Raw genomic sequence first — 23,529 nt, 5'->3', positions numbered from 1 at the left:
AACACTTTAATAGGCCTTAAAAAAGTAAATAAGTACTAAATAAATATGACGTTCACATCACATTCAACCCAACCTAGCAATCCTAATTTAGTCACCAAAGGACAAACTCCTTCCTGAGTCATATCCTGAAGTATTAAAGCAATTAGAGTCAGACATGGCAATGATGCATTCTCTGAATCTCAGCAATTATTGTTGCATTCATTCACCTACTTAAAATTTGAAATACAGTATTTTAAAATCAACCCATCAACTGCAAAAACTTCTGTTTAAGTAGTTTTGAAAGACACAAAAGTCGGGGCTTACTGTATTCTGTCCGTTACAAATTTAATTCTTTTCTGCACTCATTCTCACTTGTGTATTATGACAAGTAGTTTGTCCTGAAAATGCCAAATAAGGAAGTAACAGCCATTTAATAAATACCTTATTCATAGTTTTGGTATTGTGTAATACTGTTCAGATATGATGACCTTCAAGCACCTAAGCCCTTCCACAATCTGTAGATCATTAAGACTTATAAAAGGCTTTTAATTATATACTAATGCTAGTAATTTATTCTCCTGTAACTCTAGTTTACATATCCAAAAGAAATCTCCTCACAATATGCTTTCTCGGAATTTTTTCCAGAGGGACATTAAAAAAATACTTACTAGGATACTAATAGATCCACCCATTCTATGTGACATCTCTCCAATTGTATTAAGAACTTTTGCTCAAGGACTAACTTCCATTCTATATTGCCTTTACAAACTGTCATACGCATCTGTCTTCTATCCAACTGCATGGAAGTAGTATTTTATTTAGTCTTTTATTATTCTTACAAATGGGGATAAAGTTCAGTCCATAAACTATCATCCCAATATGCTTCAAATAATGAAACATCAACATCCAGCTTCTTCACTACTTAGAGACATCAGCTAATTAGTTACCATCAATATGGATTCTACCATTCTTGTTCTACCTTCTACCTACTCAATGACCTTACCCACCTCTGGACATAGATCATGGAAAGATTTGGAGAATGTCATGTAATTACTGAGGCATTTGAGTCCTGCATTGTGACCTTCTTAGGAAGCTGCCATCTTATGGCCTCCCTTCTAGCCTTTATGAGTGGATTTCCAGCTTAATCTCTGGTCATTCATTGAATCTCATAGCAGATGGTCTCTCTCTCTCATTTCATATTTGGAATGTGCACCAAAAATCTTCCTCAGAATGTTTTGTATCCAGCAGGAGCTATTTGTTTCAAAGATGACACATTCTCTTTCTCTCCCCCAGTTATATTCCCATCAAGCTGTCCTGGCTTTACATTCTACTTTTTATAAATATTTCAATGGATACTATACCACTGAACTGGGCACCACCATTGTTCCACTTTCCTATAATCATGTACAAACACAAGCAGCTAAACTCACCAAACCAACTTCTCATCCTCTTCCTGCATTCCACATGCCTTTGTCCTTTGGAACAATCATTCCCAGTGAATACAATCCCCCCCCCCCCTTCCCAACTCTTCAAGAAATGCACTAACGATTCCTTTCTTCCATCTACTTGTCCACACATCACTTCATGCTTATGGGTCTTGAAATCTCTTGTGTGTATGTGTTTTGGAGGGGGGGGGGAGTATTTGGAGGAAGGGATTACCATGTGGTGCCTGGATGCATGTTACATGTATCTGTGTATTGTTTACTGGTACAGTTAATGGCATTTCCATTTCAAAAAAATATTGGCAATAGCAATTAAATTGTTTTAGTTTATCATAATGGTTATCTCCCTCTTGATAATACAGACATAAATGCAATGCTGTTCTAATTCAAAAAATAAAAAATGAAAATTTTTATTTATATTAATTAAGTTTAGGCAGTGTTTTTAAGCTTATTCTTGATATCAGGATACCTTGCTATACTTGTTATGATATAGTTTCAAATCCCACAATTTCCTCTAATAAACTGAATGCCTTAGGTATTGTGTGAAATTTTCATACATTACTTTTATTCTGTTAATGCTTTTCCATACACATTAATTAGTAATTGCTAAATGTGTGTTTTAGACAAACAACAAAAGATTGATAAAGAGAAGGAAGATGATAGTGCTTCAATGGCCAGTTTAGGATCAAATTCAGTAAGAATGTTTTACTCTAATTTTATATATCAATGAATATAAACATTTTTATTATATATTTCAGTAATAAACAATATCTTTTGGTAGTGTATTAATACACTAGGAATGCTTTCATATATTTACACACACACACACACACACACACACACACACACACACACAGTTTGGTACTTTTGATAGATGAGATACATGTAGAAATCAGATTAATCCACTAGTAATGGCAAAAGCTTGGAAAATTAGGATACTAACTGACCAGTGGGATGCTAAAACAAGAAAATTAGCATAACTAAAAAAGGAGATGGAAAAAATTTAAGATTGAATTATTGGGAGTTAGTGAAGTAGGATAGAATGGCACTGCTAGAATAAATTGTCCCAGTTGAATGTATTTCTTATTTTAGCAATGACTAATACACATAAACATGGAATTGAAACCCTCATGAACAAAATATTTAGTCAAGCAATGATTGGGTTAACACTAATTTCAGAATGAATAATAACAGTAAATCTTAAAACTGAATTTGGAAGGCTAAGAGTTGTGAATGCTAATGAATGCTACAAACATTCATAAACCGATGTTTGTGGAGTGTAATTTGAATTTGGTGACCATGAGTTATTACAAATGAAGATCTCTGGAAAAAAACAAATCAGCAAAAAAGTCAATCTGGAAATCAGAAAGGGAAAATTTAGATGGATTGGACTTGGATATATACTTAGGAAAGAACATCAAGGAATCTGTCATACAATCATGGAATGGAATCCAATCCACAAGGAAAGAGAAAGCTGGCCTTCCTAAAATTATATGGAGGAGATCAACTTTAGTGGAATGTAAGAAGAAGAGTTTGCTGAACTAAGTCTAGTAGCAAGGATAAGGAACTAATAAAAAGTATTTACAGACTCCCAATTTTTGTGATGGAATTTGACAAAGAGAAGAAGTGGAAATTCTGTAAATAATGAACACCCTTTTCCTATTTGCTTGTTTAATTTGTTTTTAGTAAATATTTTACTAAAATAATTTAGTAAAAAATTCTGTAAATAATGATTGCCCTTTTCCTGTTTGCTTGTTTAATTTGTTTTTACATTTCATGGTCACTACCCTCCATATTACTATGTCTATAGCACTATCCTATGAAGTATTTTATTCTATTTATCTCTATCTCACCTCAAACCACTCTACCTTGTATGGGCATAACACTTTTTCTATCATCAGTAGCACTCCACCTCCCTTTGTACCCCTTTCTATCTTCATGAAATACATAATATTCTTCCATCTCTATTCCTGTCAGGATGTCATCCTCATCCAACCATGTCTCACTTATTTAAATAATTTTTGGGTGAACGAACTCAAGCAATGCAACCATTTCATTTCCCTTGTTTCTGATACTTCTAGCATTCGTATACAAACATAATAGCTCATACCTGGAGTCTAGAACAGGTTTCTTTGATACCACTTATTAGGTGTGACTTCTCCATAATTTCCTTGAGCCATATCTTTTTCTCCTTACTCATCCTATAACCTACTTCAAATCTGACTTTTTTTCCCTATATCCCATGTCATCCTCTTTCCTTTTTGAATACACGTGCATTCTCATTTTGGAGCATTAATCCTTCACACACTATGTTCCCCTATCCATCCCCATTACTTCTCATTTCTTTCCCTGTTTGTCTGGCACACGTGTTCTCTCATTCTCTACACCCATACTACCCACTTCTTCATTCATAAGCACCACTTCATTCTCTTATTTCTTACTCTCCCACTCTTTCACATTGATTCTTAATTGCTCAAATTCATTGTCTGCACTCATTCCTCTCCTTTGCAGAAGCAGTACTCTCTCTCTCCAAATGACTCACACTAAAACCATTCAAATGCAGTGAAATCACTCTTATACAGTTCAATTCATCCTTCAAACTTGTTCCACACACATTTACAAATTGTACTCCTTTCTTCACACATTTCTGCTAACATGTCATTCATAATCTTTGCTGTCTGCCTTATCTCATAACCACCATACCTGGGCAACACACCAACTACCTTTCCTATTACACTATTATCTTTTAATCTTTTCAACAACCTCCTGATATTCATTCTTACATTATCCTTGTTGCCAATCAAGTCATTTGTCCATTCTACCACTACCAATTCTTCGGCTCACTTACTCCTCATATCTAGTTCTTCAATCACTGTACTGATTTTATCTCCAGGAAAACAAACCTTGTGCATCATGTCTTTTACTGCACCTGATAATAGTAATTACCAACATTATTCATTTTCGTCTTATTCACTCTTCCATACATATCTCCAATTCTCTTCATTTCACTCTGCATCTGCCTCATCTTCACCAACTCAGCTTTCAAATCTTTCTTCGGTCTTTCACTATCATTCACTCTCACTATTTTATCACCAGTTGCACATGCTTCTTTGCCATCAACTCTGCTCAATACCTACCATTAATTGCACTATTTTTTTTTCAACTTCCACTACATTCTTATCACTTTATCATTCTTGCAGATTGCTCATATGCTTTTTCTAAACTTTTTACTACTCTTTCATTGCTCTTTTACACACTCTCTCTCTCTCTCTGCTATCAGATGAGCATTCATCCTTCTCATTGCATTCTTGCTATTATCACCTTCGGTTACCAATATGTTACTACTCATCAAGTCCACATTCAAATCACACTTTTCCCACACCCTCTTTCCATCCATCTTAAAAATCCATAATTTATTGACATAATCTAATGAATACATATAACACACCTCACATTTCACAAAATGACTAAAATCAAAATTTAACTCTTCTAAAGACAAAGCTGCTGCCATCTTTCCCTTGCTGGCTAACAACTGTTTAGCAATTTTATAAACAAACTCAAACAAACAAGCCCACACACTACAAACACTGCAAGTGCACAACTTTTCCCATAACTCTTACACGTAAACACGCAATTATCTACAATTAATTAGTCAAAAAACTTATCAATTGGAAATCTCTCAATTTTTGCTGTTTTAACCTGGCTTCCTAACATTACAGGAGTTATTATGTTACCTTGGAATATAAAACCCTGTAGTAGTTTATCCCTTGTTTCCACATCTTTAACTAGAATTAAATATTTCCTTCCCTCATACAGTGTGAAAGAATAAACCTTGCTAGCCTCAACTATCTCTTTTAAAATTTTAGTCACCTGTCATGCTTCATATTCTATAATTTCAACCCCTAGAGTTCATACTCTTGGAGGAATTGGTACCATTATCTTGGGGTGGGGGGTATTAAAATAGCTGTATTTGATTATAAGAAAACCCTTTCATTCACAAGACTGAAAATTAAATAATTCCATGATATAGAAATAATTCTACACCACCAGCAAATGCTATAGCTTAGCTACTATAAAAGGGCTGCTGTGATACAACCAAAAGTAATCTCATAATGTAGATATTACCTGCAATACTAGCAATCTTAACATTTACTTAAATAGTCCAGTGCTAGTGGGAGAGGAGGCAGAACTACCACTAGCATCAGTTAAATAAAATTAGAATATCAAAGTGAAAAACAATGGAAAGAAAACCATAGTATTTACCTTGCCAAAATCTCAGTCATCAGTGGGAGAGCCAGACCCAGAAGAGGTACCAAGGTTGAAGTAATACAGAAGGCATATATTTCCCATGTACAGGTAGTATATATCTCCTTATTATTAAAATACTCTAGATCAAAGATAGATGCTGAAAATTTTTTTCACTTGGTTATACTATAAATTAAAGATGCAAAGAAATTATATTGGTTTAATCCTTAATCCAAGTGTGTGCAAACAAAGTTTGCTTGTTAAGTATCTTCACGACTGGTCTAACTTCTATATAGAGGCTAACAACTTCACATCAATTGCCTTTGTGTTCCATAATGCAATGTACCCACCCCTTCCAATGTATATAATGTTATGCATTATGGGAAGATATCAATAAGACCTCAATAAATGTCAAAATCCATCTGGGTAGTGGCCCTTGGAGAGAAAAATGAACAAACAAAAGTATCCTAGAAGAACTGAATATCCACACAAGACTGACAAACATAATTGACAAGAGAATTTTGCAATATTTTGGACACGTGCAGAAGGGAAGGCAACTGCCTGGAAAAAATAATCATCTAGGGTAAACCATGTGGAAAAAGAGGGGGTGACTGGCTGTCAGATAGGTATCATTAAGTTGTGTACTGGGATGCAATATCACGAAAGAGGAAGGTCACCAGTGCTGTACCAAAGGAATCATGATGGATTAACCAAATATCAAGAATCACCAGACTTAAACTAGAACAGGCAATGAGATAAGCACAGGGGAGAAAGAAAGAAATGGCAAAGCATCATGAGGAAGGTCACGAGTCCTGAGACATGAGATCTGAGAGAGAGATTGGGATGGGTTTAACTAGTGATATGCAGATGATGCAAACTTGAAGAGAGCAATGCAGAGTCAAGCAGATATTATGGTCTTACAGGAGGACTTGAATAGATTGTATGAATGGGCAGGTAAGTGGAACTGTCAGTTCAATGTTGCAAAGTGTAAGGTTTTGAAATTTGGTAAGTAACGATAGGATTCAAAGTATACGCTTGGTGGGTAAAATTTAAAGAAGGTAGAGAAAATGAGAGATCATCTTGCACTGGTGCTAGACAAGGACTACAAATTTATGGGGCCCATATTACACAAGTTGTGAAATCTTTGCATTAGATAATGGCAATGATGTGCTGAAATAAAGAGATCATGATTCCATTGTAGAAAACCTTTATCAGTCCCATATGGATTACTGCACACAGATTTGGTCAGCAGGTTTTCATGGTAGCAAGTGTATGTTAGAAATGGTCCAGAAAAGATTCACAAAGATAGTCTGCATTCTTTAGAATGCAAAGTATGAATCCTTGAAAGAATGTAAATTGCAATGTCTCATAAATAGGAGGAGGAAGGGGAATATGAATGAGACATAGTCAGGGATTGTTATGAGATTGATATGGAAGAAAATTTTCATAGAATAGGAGAGGGGATAGAACAAAAAGCTTTCCTAGAAACTGTATAAGGAAAGTGTGAGCAGAGGAGTGGGGAGAGATTTTTACATGAAGAGTAGTTAGTTAGTGGAATGTTTTTTCTGAGTGTATTGTGAATGTGGACACATTGAATCAGTTTAAGGTACGATTGGATGAGTTTTGTGGGTGATAGCGTGTACCTCCCATGATGAGTTTCTGACTCCATAGAAGTCAGATGTTAATAATAATAATAATAATGAAGTAAAGATTGTGAATCTTCTGCCACAGCACAATAGGACTGAATTTAGAAAAGGCCATGATTGCTAATGAGTCGATGAGAAGATTTCCAGGAGGAATGGTGTACAGTTTGTAGGTGTATGAAAAAAATTTGATGGATGGAAGGATTTGTATATGCTATAAATTAAAGATGCCAAGAAATTATATTCTTGGTTTAATCCTTTATCCAGTGTTAATAAACAAAGTTTGCGCCTGAAGTATTTTCAGGACAGGGCAACTCTTATATAGAGGCTAATGACTTCACATCACTTGCCATAGTACTTACACTTGAGATAAAGGATTAAACCAAGAAATATAATTTCTTGGCATCTTTAATTTATAATATAACCAAGTGGAAAAACCTCCAACAACTATCGCTAATCCAGAATATTTTAATAATAAGGTGTGACACCTGTTGGCTACTTGTATATGGAAATATGACTTCTGCATTCAACCTTGGTGTTACCTCTGGGTATGGCTCTCACTGATGAGAACTCAATAAAGGTCGAAACCGGTTTGGGTAGTGACCCTTTCAATAATAAGAATTACGCTGAGATATTTGACTGTATTCTGCCATGGGATCTTAACTCCTAGTAAATGTATACCTTTCTTAATTTGCTCACACTTGGATAAAGGATTAAACTAAATTTATTATAGTCTAACCAAGTGAAAAATAAACTTTCAATATCTTTCTCTAAATCCAGAGTAATTTAATAAAATTGTGGCATACCATTTGGCAACTCCTATAGGTAGAGATGACCTTCCTAATGCTTCTGCCTGGTATCTGCACTTGGGCCTGGCTCCCACTGAAGAGACCTCAATAAAGGTTGAAACTAATCTGGATAGTGGTCCTTCCCTTAATGAATAACATTATACATATCTGCAAGGAGATGTGTTTTACATTATAGAAGATACTGAGATAGAAGTGATGTCAGCATGCTCCACCTTTGCAATGAGTTGCCTGGTGTTGTACCACCTTACCCCAGTCCTGAAGATACTTTCAGGCGCAAACTGTGTTTGCTCACATTTGGATAAAGGATTAATCTAAATTTATTATAGTCTAACCAAGTGAAAAATGAACTTTCAGCATTATGGGATACTAAGACAATTGATGTGAAGTCATTATCCTCTATGTATGAGTTGCCCTGTCATGAAGTTACATGATGTGCAAACTTTACACTAGGATACATTTTTGGAAATTATGGAGACAACTTCCGTGTTTGAATAAAAACTTTAGTTTACTATTACTAAAATTTTACAATTCGACGTTTCGACCTTTATGTCAAGTTCATCTTCTGGAGCGTACAAATATACACAAGAAACAAGCTATACTGCAATCATACTGGTTCGTTAAAGACACTGACTAACCGCTACCACAATTGTTGGCCTGACCTCTGGTGAAAAAAAAAAAAAAAAAAAAAGGGTGAAGCAGGCCTCTCAGACCATGCACTTAACACCTTACACCAAATCAACTGGAAAAGCACCTGCTCCTTACACCGCACAAAAACATGGTACAAAAGAAAATTTAAAGAATCCTGCGAAATCCTGATAAACCACCCAAATATCAACAATAAAGATGGTATGAAAATTCCAAGGATCTGGATGGCACACATTCAGCCAACCTAATTTGAAAGATTCAGCATAAGTCAGGACTTTAGCCAATCCGCTAGTATTAGAAACCATTCCACTCAAACTGGCTGGAATGATGTTAATATATGTATATAATAGACGACACAAATAATGGGACTCTAGCGTTGATGTATAATTTTTTTTTTTTTTTTTTCACCAGAGGTCAGGCCAACAATTGTGGTAGCAGTTAGTCAGTGTCTTTAACGAACCAGTATGATTGCAGTATAGCTTGTGTATATTTGTACGCTCCAGAAGATGACCTTGACATAAAGGTTGAAACGTCGAATTGTAAAATTTTAGTAATAGTAAACTAAAGTTTTTATTCAAACACAGTAGTTGTCTCCATAATTTCCAAAAATGCATTCGGATCACCGTGCAAGCCTAAAAGAAAGGATTCAGATCATCCATGGAAATGATACCCACAAGCGCTGCAATCGCTATGATAAGCTAAAGATTCGTATTTCTCTCCTGATCAATCGGCTGGCCTTTTTAAAGAGATGCAGAGACAATAACCTCATTCCGATCTGCATCAGGCTAAAAAAGAAATTTACGTCCGCTAAGGCACTCCGTATCTATGACCGCACAGAAAAAGCAATGCTTAGAGAACAGATTCAAACAGCCCGCCGAAACCTAGCTACAACACAAAATCTAGTTTCTACATTACAATCAGAACTATCAAACTATGTTAACCCAGACATTTTACAAACACTTGAAAGAATTACTGACAATTCGGCCAAGCATACCCTGAAAAAGAACAAAGAAAAACTCAAGAAAAAATTCCACAGGCTGAAACAACGGCAAAATATGGCGGCCAATCAGAGGACTTCCTCCCTGAGAAACAACAATGAACAACAAACAAGGGAGACAAGGAGCGACCAACCACCGACAAGCAAGAACCATGTGATCAACTTATCAAGCCACACCCTGAACAACGGCGAACTCACGCTGCTGAATAAAGGACTGAACTACGCAATAGCGCCAAAAAAGGTAAACAAATTAGATTTTATCTACCACATTGAAAGAGGCATCAGATCCCTACCTAACAACATAGCAGAACAAAATACGACTAGAAACCAGTAATGTCCTAAATACCAAGAAAACCATACAGAACAACCTGACTAAAACAGAATTAGCAGCAATTAAATCATTAAAAGCCAAACAAAACGTAATAATAACGAAAGCTGATAAAGGCAGTGCCACTGTTGTCCTTGACAGGTCAACATACATACTACAAATGAACCAACTAGTAGCTGATAACAACACATATAAAATGGTAAATTATAACCCAACAAAGAGGATAAAGGACAAAACAGAAAAACTACTAAAGTCCGTCACTTCTTGGCCACCAGACACAGTTAAAAAACTCAAACCCCACTACGCCTGCCACCCCAGAATATATGGGGTTCCGAAAATACACAAACAAAATGTGCCCCTTCGACCAATAGTGGAAGGAATAGACAGTCCCAATTACCACCTAGCCAAGAAATTAGCGGCAACACTCAAGGAGTTGGTAGGTCATTCCCCCTCCTACATAAAAAACACACAACACTTTATAAACATAATCAAAAACATAACACTCGACAAAGACGACTTATTAGTCAGTTTTGACGTTTCTGCCCTTTTCACTAATGTCCCCATCAATGACACAATTCTCCTACTACAGAACAAATTTCCGCCCGACATTACGGCCCTCTTTGCCCACGTACTAAAGTCCGGTTACTTCGTGTGGCAAAACATATTCTACCTACAAAAGGAAGGTACAGCCATGGGCTCACCATTATCCCCCCCAATCGCGAACTTCTACATGGAAACCGTTGAGCAAAGGGCTCTTGATTCCGCCATGCTTCGACCGACAATCTGGCTCAGATACGTTGACGACGTGTTCGCGATCTGGCCGCACGGGCGACAAACGCTAAACACATTCCTCAGCCACCTAAACAAACAACACGAACGCATACAATTTACCATCGAAATCAATAACCAAAATACGCTCCTGTTCCTAGACACACTAGTCACACGTCTTCCTTCAGGCAGTCTATCCTTCACGGTCTACCGAAAACTGACACACACGGGCCAATACATACATGCGAATTCATACCACCACCCAGCACAAAAATATGGAGTCATAAACACCCTTAAAAACAGAGCCACAACTATTTGCTCTAACCAGCAAGCCCTGAAACAAGAACTAAAAATCATTAGTGACACATTCATAAACAATGGCTATAACAAAAATACCGTTCAATAAAATACTCTATAAAACCACAACAAGAACGAATCTAGATTACAGTAAAACCATAGCCATCCCATACATTAAAGGGTTATCAGAAAAAATCAACAGAATCCTACAACATTATAACCTCAATGCCACCTTTAAACCACCCACTAAACTTAAAACCATATTCAGCTCCTCTAAGGATCCTCTCCTCCCATTAGCACATCCTGGAGTCTATTGCATCCGCGGCACCTGTAACTTACCGTACATTGGTGAAACAGAACGGACAATCCCTATATGCAAGAAAGAACACATTAGACACATTAAATGTAACCATTATGGTGAAGCAGGCCTCTCAGACCATGCACTTAACACCTTACACCAAATCAACTGGAAAAGCACCTGCTCCTTACGCCGCACAAAAATATGGTACGAAAGAAAATTTAAAGAATCCTGCGAAATCCTGATAAACCACCCAAATATCAACAATAAAGATGGTATGAAAATTCCAAGGATCTGGATGGCACACATTCAGCCAACCTAATTTGAAAGATTCAGCATAAGTCAGGACTTTAGCCAATCCGCTAGTATTAGAAACCATTCCACTCAAACTGGCTGGAATGATGTTAATATATGTATATAATAGACAACACAAATAATAGGACTCTAGCGTTGATGTATAATTTTTTTTTTTTTTTTTTTTTTTTTTTTTTTTTTTTTTTTTTCACCAGAGGTCAGGCCAACAATTGTGGTAGCGGTTAGTCAGTGTCTTTAACGAACCAGTATGATTGCAGTATAGCTTGTGTATATTTGTACACTCCAGAAGATGACCTTGACATAAAGGTTGAAACGTCGAATTGTAAAATTTTAGTAATAGTAAACTAAAGTTTTTATTCAAACACGGTAGTTGTCTCCATAATTTCCAAAAATGCATTCGGATCACCGTGCAAGCCTAAAAGAAAGGTTTACACTAGGATAAAGGATTAAACCAAGAATATAATTTCTTGGCATCTTTTACTTATAGTATATCCAAGTGGAAAAATTGTATGTCTAATTCATTTCATTTGAATGGTTTTGGAGCTCGATGTTTGGCAAGAGCATTGTTCATTAAGAGGTTAGAAGTGCAAAATCAGGGAAACTAGAAATATGGGGGGGGGATGCAGTCAAGTGTGGATTCAGCCATTCTTAAAACAAATGGGTATGTACTTAAGTGAATGGGCAATGTTGAATGCTCATTCTAATTCTAAAAATGAGCAACAGCTATGCAATTAGCTGTTCATTAATGAGTAACTAAATAGAGCACTTTTACTGTCTCCTGTCAGTGTGATGTGGCCTGATAACATCCGTTATGAAATTCCACAATTTTCAGTTCATCTCCTTCACTGTACAACAGAACTCATACTGAGGGAGAGTTTTTCAGATTCACGTAATAGGTCAATTGCCATTGCCATACCAAAACCATGAAAAGATCCAACAATAGAAGCTCAAAATTACTGGCCTGTCTCTCTGAGCGGTGGTCTTTAATAAATTTTGGAGAAATGGTAAATGCCAGGCTTCTGTATTACTTTGAAAACAGTTATTTGTTATCCATCACACATTGTGGCTTTCATATATGTCACTGAATGTCGAACCATTTGATTCCTTTAGAAACACATAAAAAGCACATTTCTGAAATGGATTTCAGTTTTCTTTTTGGAAAAAGCTTATGACAGCCTGGAAGATGGTGCATTAAAAGATCTCTATAATGTAAGTCTCAGTGAACATCTTCCAGTCTTTATGAATTTTTTTTTTCTCTTTAGCCAAATCTTCCAAATCCATGAGGAAAGAACCACATTATCCTGTCATTTTGCCAATAAGAGGATGTTCCTGAAGCTCTATCTTAAGTGTTATACTCTTAGCTGCCAAAGCAAACTCAGTTACTGAACAAATTCCTCTCACACTGATCATTGCTTTATATGTTGATAACTTCACAATATACTGTATTTTCTTGTAATGTAAGAGTTGATGAAAGCCATCTTCAGCAAGTAATCAATCATATCCCTTCTTGGTTTGACAGAAAAAAGTGTATGTGTATACTTCTGCTGAAAATATCCTTTTCACCCAGAGTTAAGGGTGGACATATTATTATTCCAGCTGCAACAGAAACCAGCTTCTTTGGACTCATTTTTGACAGAAAGATTTAAGATTTTCTTGTCCACATTTATCAACTAAGAGAAAAGTGCAAAAGAGCGTTGAATATTCTTTGCACACTGTCCTCTATAGTGCAGGTCAGTTTTTCTTTCCTCTCCTATACTCTTTCAATCAAAGCTTGATTATGGGTCCAAAGTTTACTGTTCTGCAGAGGAGAGCACACTCTGATGTTTGATCCTATCCATCATCAGAGTATGCGAATTGTTACTTGTGCATTTCACATATCACTCATTGAAAGACTTTACTAATGAACCTGCTGTTTAATTCTTTTGATAATAGTTGTCTCCTTACTATGCCCTAAAAATAAAGTCTCTTTGAAAACATCCTGGACTAGTATTTTTTTCACTACATTTGGAATCTCAGTATTTACACATATCAGATTGCCATTCACATGTATGCATAAGAACGAATTGCAAGTTGTGGGCATGAATGTGGACATTATTACTTGTACCAAACATAACATTTATTACTTGTACCAAACATAACAAGGAGGAATGCTATGTTTGTACTAAACATAGCATTCCTCCTTGGCAGGTGTGCAATCCATCATGCAACGTATCAGTATGCCAGCCAAGGAAGTTCCATACTACATCATCCATTTATCTGCAGTTGTTTAATGTGCACAGAACAGAGGTATTCTGATTTCTTATTCATCTATACTGACAGTTCAAGATTTTAGACCTCTGTTGGTTGTGTTGCTAGTTTCTGATCGTATTATATCCAATCTGATCCCCCTTGAATGGTAGTTATACAGCTAATCTGAATGCCATTCAACTTTTCCTTTTATACATAAAAGAAAACTGCTATCATTACAAATTTCTTTATAGGATATCTCTCCTATGTACAATCCACATCCAGTGCTTTCTTGGGCTCTACAATTATTGTACAAAATGAAGATCCTTAATTTTGATGTTCATTTGTGCTGGATTCTCAGCCTCATTGAAATTAAGGAAAATGAGACTGCAGCTGCTATATAAGCTCACACATCCCCCCCCCCCCAATGTACTGTTTGTCAGTCTCATATACAGACTTCAGACAGTTAATAAGAACAAAGCTGATTAACCAATGGGCAGTCATCATGACAGGAAACATTGACAAATAAATTGCACAAGATTATGCCTGAAATAAAGCATTGACATCCTAGTCAATGTGACAACAGAAGAGAGAGAGGAAGTTTTTCTTGCTAGGCTCCAGTTACAGTCATCTTACACATTTTTTTCTATTGAGGGTTTATGACCTATGTGTGCAAATGCAACATGTATTTCTCCATTTGCAATATTCTGGTGGAGTGCCAACACTTCATTTGAGAAAGGAATGAAATTCTTATTAATCTGGCCAAGCTATATACACTCAGACAGAGCTTATCAATTTGGACAAATTGCATGAAGTTTTTAGCTTTTTACAGACAGTTAATTTATACAAATTGATTATTAATTCTAATTATGTGCAGAAAAACTTTTTTTAAATTTGCTGTTTGCATAATATGTAATTTACTAATTTATTTATTTATTATTATTTATCATTACCTTCTGTACTGCTTTAATCTTTGGTGTCCTTGCATAAACTATCGACCAACCATAATCATTCCTTTTATCCAACTCATCAGTCACTATTATATATATCTATATATAAAAAAAAAGTAAGTAAATTGCTAAGGCATAGTATTATTATTATTATTATTCCTCCTGATACCTCCAAGGAGTCCGACGACTCATCGTGGGAGGACACCTACAACTGTTTCAACCACTACACGGACCTCTACTACAAATCATCTCCATCAACGCCATCTACCATCCACCGTATTTTTTGTCTGTAAATTGCTTGTGTTCTGAAGGGCCGATTTGTCTGTATGTGGGATGAAAAACCTGAGTTTCCGGGAGAAAAAACCCTGCTAACTCTGTATGAGATCGGCTAACTCACCTTCAATTGAATTTGTCCAGATAAAGATTCCTCCTGTCTCGACGAGAATTGAACTTAGGCCTATTCCAATCGAAGGTGCAATGTACCGTCGTTCTTCCAATTGCACTACAGAGGCGCTAACGGTATACCCTTCACAAAGCCATGCTATCCCTCATAGAATGTAATGTTCTTAAACTCGCAATTTATCAACATTCCTGGGACACTTAGTGTTCTATAATTTACTGCTTCTGTTTTGGAACTGCCTTTATACAATGGAATTATTTTGTCCTCCTTTCATTCACATACAAAGTTAAACAGCCAAGTCAAAAGCAATGTCATTTCCTTTGTACATTCTTATAATACTCAGGCTGATATCCCAAAAATCCCAAAGTTTATTTGCATTGAGATTCTGCAATATAAGTATTTTCATTTCACGAATATCTGTTCCTACACCAGTTTCTATCGTATTGGTCTCTGCATTATCTTCACATGGTGAACCCTTGCATTGCGCTCACTTAGTAACTCTGCTTCTGTGACCTCCCACAGCATTTTCTTGTTTTTTACAGCTTCTACTTAATGGAGACTTCTACTTACATTAAGAAGCTTCTACTTAATGATACTTCTCATCCATTTGAATCTACCAGATTTATCTCCTGATCTGGATTATGCAGTCTAATATTGCTTTCTTCAGACTCTCCTTGACCATCTCCTGTACACTACTAACATCCTTCCCTTGCAGATTCATATGCCATGACACTGCTTCAAGCTGCCTCTTAAACTTGTCATAGTTACCTGATCTGTAGTTTTGGCTAATACCTCATCTTAACTGAGAATTTCATGTTTGACAAACATTCAAATTAAGACTATATAATCACTTTCTGAAATCTGAGGCATTGTTTATCACCTATAATATATCTGCCAACCACATCAGAAAGTCTGATATGGTTACCAGTTATATTACTCAACGTGATGTTTCAAGTGATCATATTTTAATAGGTGAATAAATTCCATTTCTTTCCCCATATGTGATCTGTCTTCCTTCTAATTTGTCATGGCAGTTGAAGTTCTCCATAATGATTACTCACTCTCATGTTAATTTGCTAATGATGTCATCTGTTTCTTTCCTTGCATCTTGCTGACCAATTTTTAAGCAACCAACTATATATTTTGTCCTGTTGGTCTTTATCTCATATAGATTGCCTCAAATTCACTGCATGCAACTCTTCTTTTCTGTTAACTTCTGTTTCCTTTTTGACTGCAATTCATATGCTCTCACCAGCAGTATCCCTTCTCTCATCTGTTCTCTGGCCTCCCTGAAAATGCAATGGCCCTCAAATGATCTAATCACCGTAATACCCCACATCATCTAATGTGAGCCAAGTCTCAGTATTGCCTGTAACTTTGGTGAGGTTGCATCTACCAGTGCCAGAAATTGCACCTTCTTATTCTTAAGCTCAGATTTGATGTCTCTGGCATACATAAACTGCAGTATCTACTTAGGGCAACAACAATTAACTTTACACTGTCTGTTGACTACTACATACAATTTTATTCATGGGAGACTAGGTTCTGCATTTTTTGGTCTTCTCACAGACCAAAAATTACCTAATGAGTTCATGTTTTTCCCCATCCCAGCACACTCACATATTGCAGAAAATGAAACTATTGTAAGTTATTAGATTGTCTGTATGTGCGCGTGCATGTGTGCACGTATGTATCTTCATGGCATGCTACTTGGCAGCTGAATGTTACAGGTTAGCAGAGTCCCTGTGCATATATATAAATGGAATATATGCCATTACACTTGTGTTTTTAACTTGGCATCGTAATATAACCATACTGCTCAATAAAATACACCTTTCATTGTGAGATCAGAATGAAAGAACATCAGAATTTATTTAGATGGTAGAAGTTTTTTTTAAAAAAAACTTCTACCATCAGATGATTAAGGAAATAATCATAGATGATTATTTCCTTAATCATCTGTTTGCTCATTGTGGATTTTTCTCTCATGAAGCATTATCTGTCAGTATGACTGTGAGCAGTCTTTTCCAATCTCAAAATAATGCATTCATCTTTTCTTACACTAGGAATGGGAGACTAACATTTCCTCAGTTTTTAGTTTAATGCATTACTTTAAAAGAATTGCTTTTTGTAGGCATCAAAAAATGTGAAAGATTTGTACACTGCTAGGACGAATGAAAAGAAGAAAAGTAATGTACAGGGTGTTTCAAATTAAAGTATTTCTATTCAGAGCAATTTGTATAAAAAACCCAGTAGACGAAATTTTCTCAAAGTGGTGGGTATCCTAACCAGATGGGAAAGGGATTTTGACAATAAAAAAAAAAAAAAAAAAAATTTCAAAAAATTACCGATTAGGGAAATGTAGTATTGTGAGAGGAGAGAAAATTACATTTATATGAACCATAATGTAATGTGATTGTGAATGATTCAGAGTCATTGATAAATGAAGTTATTCAGTGATGCTTATTTCACTCATTTCATAAAATAATGTGATACAAAAAAAATATCATATAGAGTTGACATGCTGCAAGGAGATCCAGATGATCAGTGGAGGTGACGTTCACTGTGTTGTCTTTGTTTGGCACCAATAGCTGATACTGCCATAGATAGCTGATAGAGCATCATTGTCTACAGCAGAACACAACTATCTGTTGAAAAGTTTCACACATGATGTGTAATTTTGTCTTTCAAATCCACCAGGTAAAGAACTTTGCCCCATTCTTTTGAGGTAACCCCAAAGCCAAAATGTCACATAGGTTAAAGTCTGATGAAAGTGGTGGCCATTTTATAGAACACGAGTTGATTGATTACTCTATCCTCTGTGAATAGGTGTTCCATCTTGCATCAACAGTATTGTGTTCAGACATCCTCTATTCTGCCATTTCAAGGTGACAAAAGTACTCAACAAGTCCCATTAGCATGCAGTTGTGACTGTGCAGGTCACTGGTCCAGTTCAATGGATTTCTTCAAAGAAAAAATGTTCAATAATGAACTTGGCCATAAATCCCATCCATATCGTGACCTTTAGTGACTGTAAGGCTTATTGTAATGCACAGGGATTCTCTGTAACCTGGATTCAGCAGTTTTGAATATTTATTGTTCCACAAACATGAAAATGTGTTTCATCACTCCATAGGATGTTTCACGGTTAATCCTCATCCACCTCCATGTGTGCCAGAAATGTCAATACAAAAGATTCTCAGATGCTGACATCTCCCATTTACAACTCTTGGCTTTAACTGAATTTATATGGGTAGCATTTCAACACTTTATGCAAAGTTCTCCATACCATTGTGGAGAATTAATTGTGCAGATTTAATTGTCTTGCTATGACATGTGCACTATTATGAACCTACAGCATTCTCATTTGACTGCTCAGCAACTGCAGTTGCAACATCTTCAGCCAGTTATGGAATTTCAGATTTATTCCCTCTTCCTGGTTGGATTATTAAACAGCCTGTCTTTTCAAATCGACGAACCATGCATTGCATGCATTTGATGTCATTGAGCCTTTTCACAAAGTCTTTAGACACCTGTACTCATGAGATGCTGCTACAGCATTTTCCCCATTCCTATAGAAATACTTAACAAGTAAGGCATGTTCAGGCAATAACTCAGGTAAGAATTCAATCTCCAATCAAAATATATGGAGAAGAAGTGAGATCAAAGAGTACAGCCCATGATTTGGTTCGAGTATCCACCAAATTTGAGGGTATTTCATCTATTGGTTCTCTCTCTTTACAGATAGCTCTCAATAGGGGTACTTTAATTTGAAATACCCTGTATGTGAAAAGTGTAATGATAAGTTAGAGTGTTGCGAAATGGGTGTTAGCATTGCTGATACTAAATGGATATCAGATAGAAAGGTTAGTAATGATAACAAAGGAAACAGAGCGGAAGCACTTAAGCAAAACTTGATGAAAATGAAAAGTGAAATGAAACATCTAGAAGATCAAATTAAACATCTAAAGAAGAGGTTGGCTGATGTGAATGAGGAGGAAGGAATTAGTATTATAAAGAAAGAGTGAAAGCATAATTGTATAGAATTGTATGGGGACTCCATCATTAGAGGTGTGATGAATTACAAAATACACAAAACATACTTTCCTGGTGGAATGCTGAAACAAATAACTGATGCTTTGCAGAGAAGGAAAGAGTGAGCATCAGAATTAGCATTCGTTGCAAGCACGAATGACTTAGATGGTGATAAAGGAATATTGATATGGACTTGAGTAAGCTGTTATGAATATAATATGGATTTAATGGATAATAGTGTTATTATGAAAGTTGTTAGCATGTTGCCCAGATATTTTAATGGTGAGTTGAGAAGAAGAGCAGAGATAATGAATAGCAAGATGGCTGAGTTCTTTCTTTTAAGGTTACACGCTGGTCAGCATTCATGGTTAAGAATTTAGGGATATATGACACGTGTGTCAAAATAATTACTTTACTTAATATTAGGAAAGTAACAATTGATGTTTCAACCTCTGTATTGAGGTCATCATCAGAAAAATACATATGTACAAGAACCAAGCTACATGCTACTGCACTTTACAAAGGTAAAATGAATCTAAGCTGCTTATTAATCTTTTATCTAGCCTGACCTCTAGTGAGAAAAGAACAAAAAAGTTAATAGTATTAAAAAATAATAATAATAATAAAAAATAAAATAAAGTTTAAAAAAAGTAGATATAAAAATTAATTAAAAACAGAACTACATTAAGCATTTCTAAAGTCCTCTCGTATTGAGATTTCCTTCTGAGCTTGTTCCACTTGCTATAAGGATTGCAAATGGGTCCTCCACATTCTTACAAATTACCACTTAGCCAGAAATTAGTAGCCACACTCAAAGAGTTAGTAGTTCATTCCCTTTCCTACATAAAAAATACACAACATTTTATAAACAAAATTAAAAACATCACACTCAATAACCAAGATTTGTTAGTCAGCTTTGACGTAACTGCCCTTTTCACCAATGTCCTGATCAATGATACTATTATTCTCCTACAGAACATAATTCTGCCTGACATCACAGCCCTCTTTGCCCACATACTCCACTCCAGGTATTTCGTGTGGCAAAACAATTTTTACCTACAAAAATAAGGTATGTCCATGGGCTCACCACTTCCTCCCCAGTAGCTAACTTTTACATGGAAGATTTTGAACAACGAGCTCTAGATTCGGCCAGCCTAAAGTCTGGCTCAGATATGTCGATAATATTTTTGCCATTTGGCCCTACTGATGCGAAACATTCAAAATTCCTTAGCCACCTGAACAAACAACACAAACGTATCTAATTCACCATTGAAATCGAAAACAACAACTCCTTCCTTTTCTAGTCACACTCATCACACGTCTTCCCTCAGGCTGTCTCTCCTTTTTGGTCTACTGCAAACCTACACACACAGGCTAGTATACACAAAAAATTCATACCACCACCCAACACAAAACTAGGAATCATAAGCACCCTCAAACACAGCACTAACTATTGGCTCGAATGAAGAAGCTTTAAACCAAAAATTCGAAATCATATCCGTACATTTGGAAAAAACGACTATAATAAAAAAAAAACAGTTCACAAGATCCTCCATAAAAACTCCACTAAAAACAAAAAAGAATATAAGAACACCATAGCCATATCATATGTTAGAGGCATTTCACAAAAAAATAGGCAGAACACTACATAAATACAACATCAAGACTACTTCAAACCCCCGACACAATTAAGAAATTTACTCAGTTCTTCCAAAGATCCTCTTCCACACTGGCCCACCCAGGGGTTTACAAAATCCAGTGCACATGTAACCTACCCTACATAGGGGAAACAGGACGCACTATCCTAATCAGAAAAGACGAACATAAACGACACATTGAATACCACCATTATGGAAAAACAGGCCTATCAGACCATGCACTCTAAACATACCATAGAATTGACTGGAAAGGTACCAAGTCCCTACACCTGGTTTGAGAGAAAATTTTAAAGAAGCTTGTGAAATGCTAAAACACAATCCAAACCTGAACAAAAATGGACTAATCATTTCAAGAATGTGGAGGAGGACCCATATGGAACCCTTATAGCAACCAGAACAAGCCCAGAAGGAAATCTCACTAAGAGAGGACTTTAGAAATGTTTAATGTAGTTCTGTTTTTAATTTATTTTTATATCTACTTTTTTTAAACTTTATTTTATTTAGAGATTGTGTGTTGGCAAAGAAAATTTTTTTGAGGAAGTACAAGTGACAGTTGTGATGATATCCATGAGGAGTATATAGTGTAGGGAAGGTAGGTGATGAGCATTGCAAAGAAAGTGTAGCATGAGAGGAGATTGGCTAGTCAGGCCAATGATAATCCAAGGGAATTATTTTGATATATGGTAAGCAAGAGAAAGAATAATTATGGCAGGTTGACACTGGTAGATAGTCATGTTAGTACAGTGACCATTGCAAAGGATATAGTTGAATTATTGAATGAGCACTTCATCAGTGTATATCATACTGGTGTAAGTGATGCTGTGCAATATGTAGATGGGAGGCAAGTATTAGGATATTTTGAAGTGAAAGAATCAGATATATATCAGGTGTTGATTGGGTTAGATGTTAATAAGTCTGTGAGAATGTATGACATATGACTAGATATTTTTAAGTAACTTGCAAAATAGTTATCTATGCCCTTGAGCTGGTTATTTAATGAGGAGTATATAGTTTGTGAAGCCTATATACTCTTACCTGCACAGCCTTGCAGCAGGTAAAATTCCTAATGAGTGGGAATATAGTACCACTCCACAAGCATGGTTTTAGGATAGATGTTTCCAATTATAGGATCTGCATAACAGCAGTTGTAGTCAAAATGATGGGAAGATTGGTTAGAAATAGAATACAGGATTGAGATGATGGTCAGCACTGGTTTGAAAAAAGGCAGGTCTTGTTTTTTTTACTTGTATTTTATAAGATAACAAGTGTGTTGATATGGGAGACTTATAGGAAGTGGTATTCTTGGATGTTACAAAATTGTTTAATAGATTACCTCATGAGTTAGTGTAAAGATACAGAGGATAAGAATGGATATGTTGGTTAGATGAATCAGGGATTGGCTCTCTGATTGATACCAGCAAGTTTTCTATGATGGGGCAGTGTCTTAGAAAAGGAGAGAGTAACTAGTGGTATACTCCAGGGTTTTCTTGAGTTCCTGCTGTTTAACTTCTTTGTAAATGATATGTTATGTGGATTCTTCAGATCTTTGCTGATGATCCAAAATTGGGGAGAATTATAAGGAGTACTACTGATGTTTATTCCTTTCAGGAAGATTTGAATAAGCATTTATCTTGGACAAATGAATGGGTTGTAGTTTTAATATTAATAAGTGCAATATTTTGTATTTTGGAGTGCAGAGATATAAAGCTGTGTACTGTATTGATGTCATTGTACTGCAGGAAGTGGATGAGATTCAAGATCTGGAAGTGATGATTGACAGTAGACTGAAGTTTATAGCAATATTGCAAGTGTTGCAAAGACTGCATATCATTTTGCTGCTATGATAAGAAATACACAAACATGGAGGGATATAGTGGTGGTTGTACCACTGTATAAAGCACTGGTCAGACTACACTTGGACTAATATGCTCAGATTTGGTAACCTGGTTTTCATTGTGATGTAGAAACATTGTAGAAGGTCCAGACGAGTGACAAAGACAATATCAGGGCTCTGGAATGTTGGCTATGGACAGAGGTTAAAGGAATGTGGTTTTACATGGTTTGGTAGATAGCAATAAAAGAGGTGATATGATAGAAACATTTAAATTAGTGACAGGATTTTATTGGATTAATATAGAAGAGATTATAAAATGTGTAGAAAGGAGAGAGGAAGAACTAGAGACCATCCCTAGAAGTTGTGTAAGAGTGTAGTGAAGAGAGGGTGTGAGGAGTAGATTTTTTACATGGAGAATTGTGAGTGAATGGAACACTTTACCACTGTTAAGGGGAGCATTAAGGATTTTAGATTCAACATGATACCTGAAGCTGAAGACTCTCTGTCAGAAACTTAAGTTTTTAATTCACTTTTTAGTGTGCCCTTAAGAAATGTAGGTAGACCTGCTTCACTGAATACTTAGTAAAACTGCCAACTTGCTTTGAAATAATATCTTTCTTGAGAATTTGAAGCAAGAGGGAAAATGTGAAAATTGTTGTA

At 36.0% G+C, this 23,529-nt stretch overlaps 1 protein-coding gene across 1 annotated transcript in view; it reads left to right on the top strand.

Annotated features, from left to right (window-relative positions):
- The window catches only part of LOC150107422 (transcription initiation factor TFIID subunit 1-like), a 960,372-nt gene that overhangs the window by 706,144 nt on the left and 230,699 nt on the right, over positions 1-23,529 (top strand). Inside the window, exon 29 of the mRNA XM_090391850.1 lies at positions 2,045-2,115. Coding sequence (XP_090247976.1) covers positions 2,045-2,115 — 71 coding nt within the window. The remainder of the gene's footprint in view (positions 1-2,044; positions 2,116-23,529) is intronic.

The sequence above is a fragment of the Typopeltis vanoorti genome, chromosome 4 (genome assembly GCF_054136105.1).
Source record: "Typopeltis vanoorti isolate ZY-2024b chromosome 4, IOZ_Tvanoo_1.0, whole genome shotgun sequence".
NCBI lineage: Eukaryota > Metazoa > Arthropoda > Arachnida > Uropygi > Thelyphonidae > Typopeltis > Typopeltis vanoorti.
Note: the sequence above shows the minus strand (reverse complement) of the source record. Positions and strands in the feature narration are given on the sequence as shown.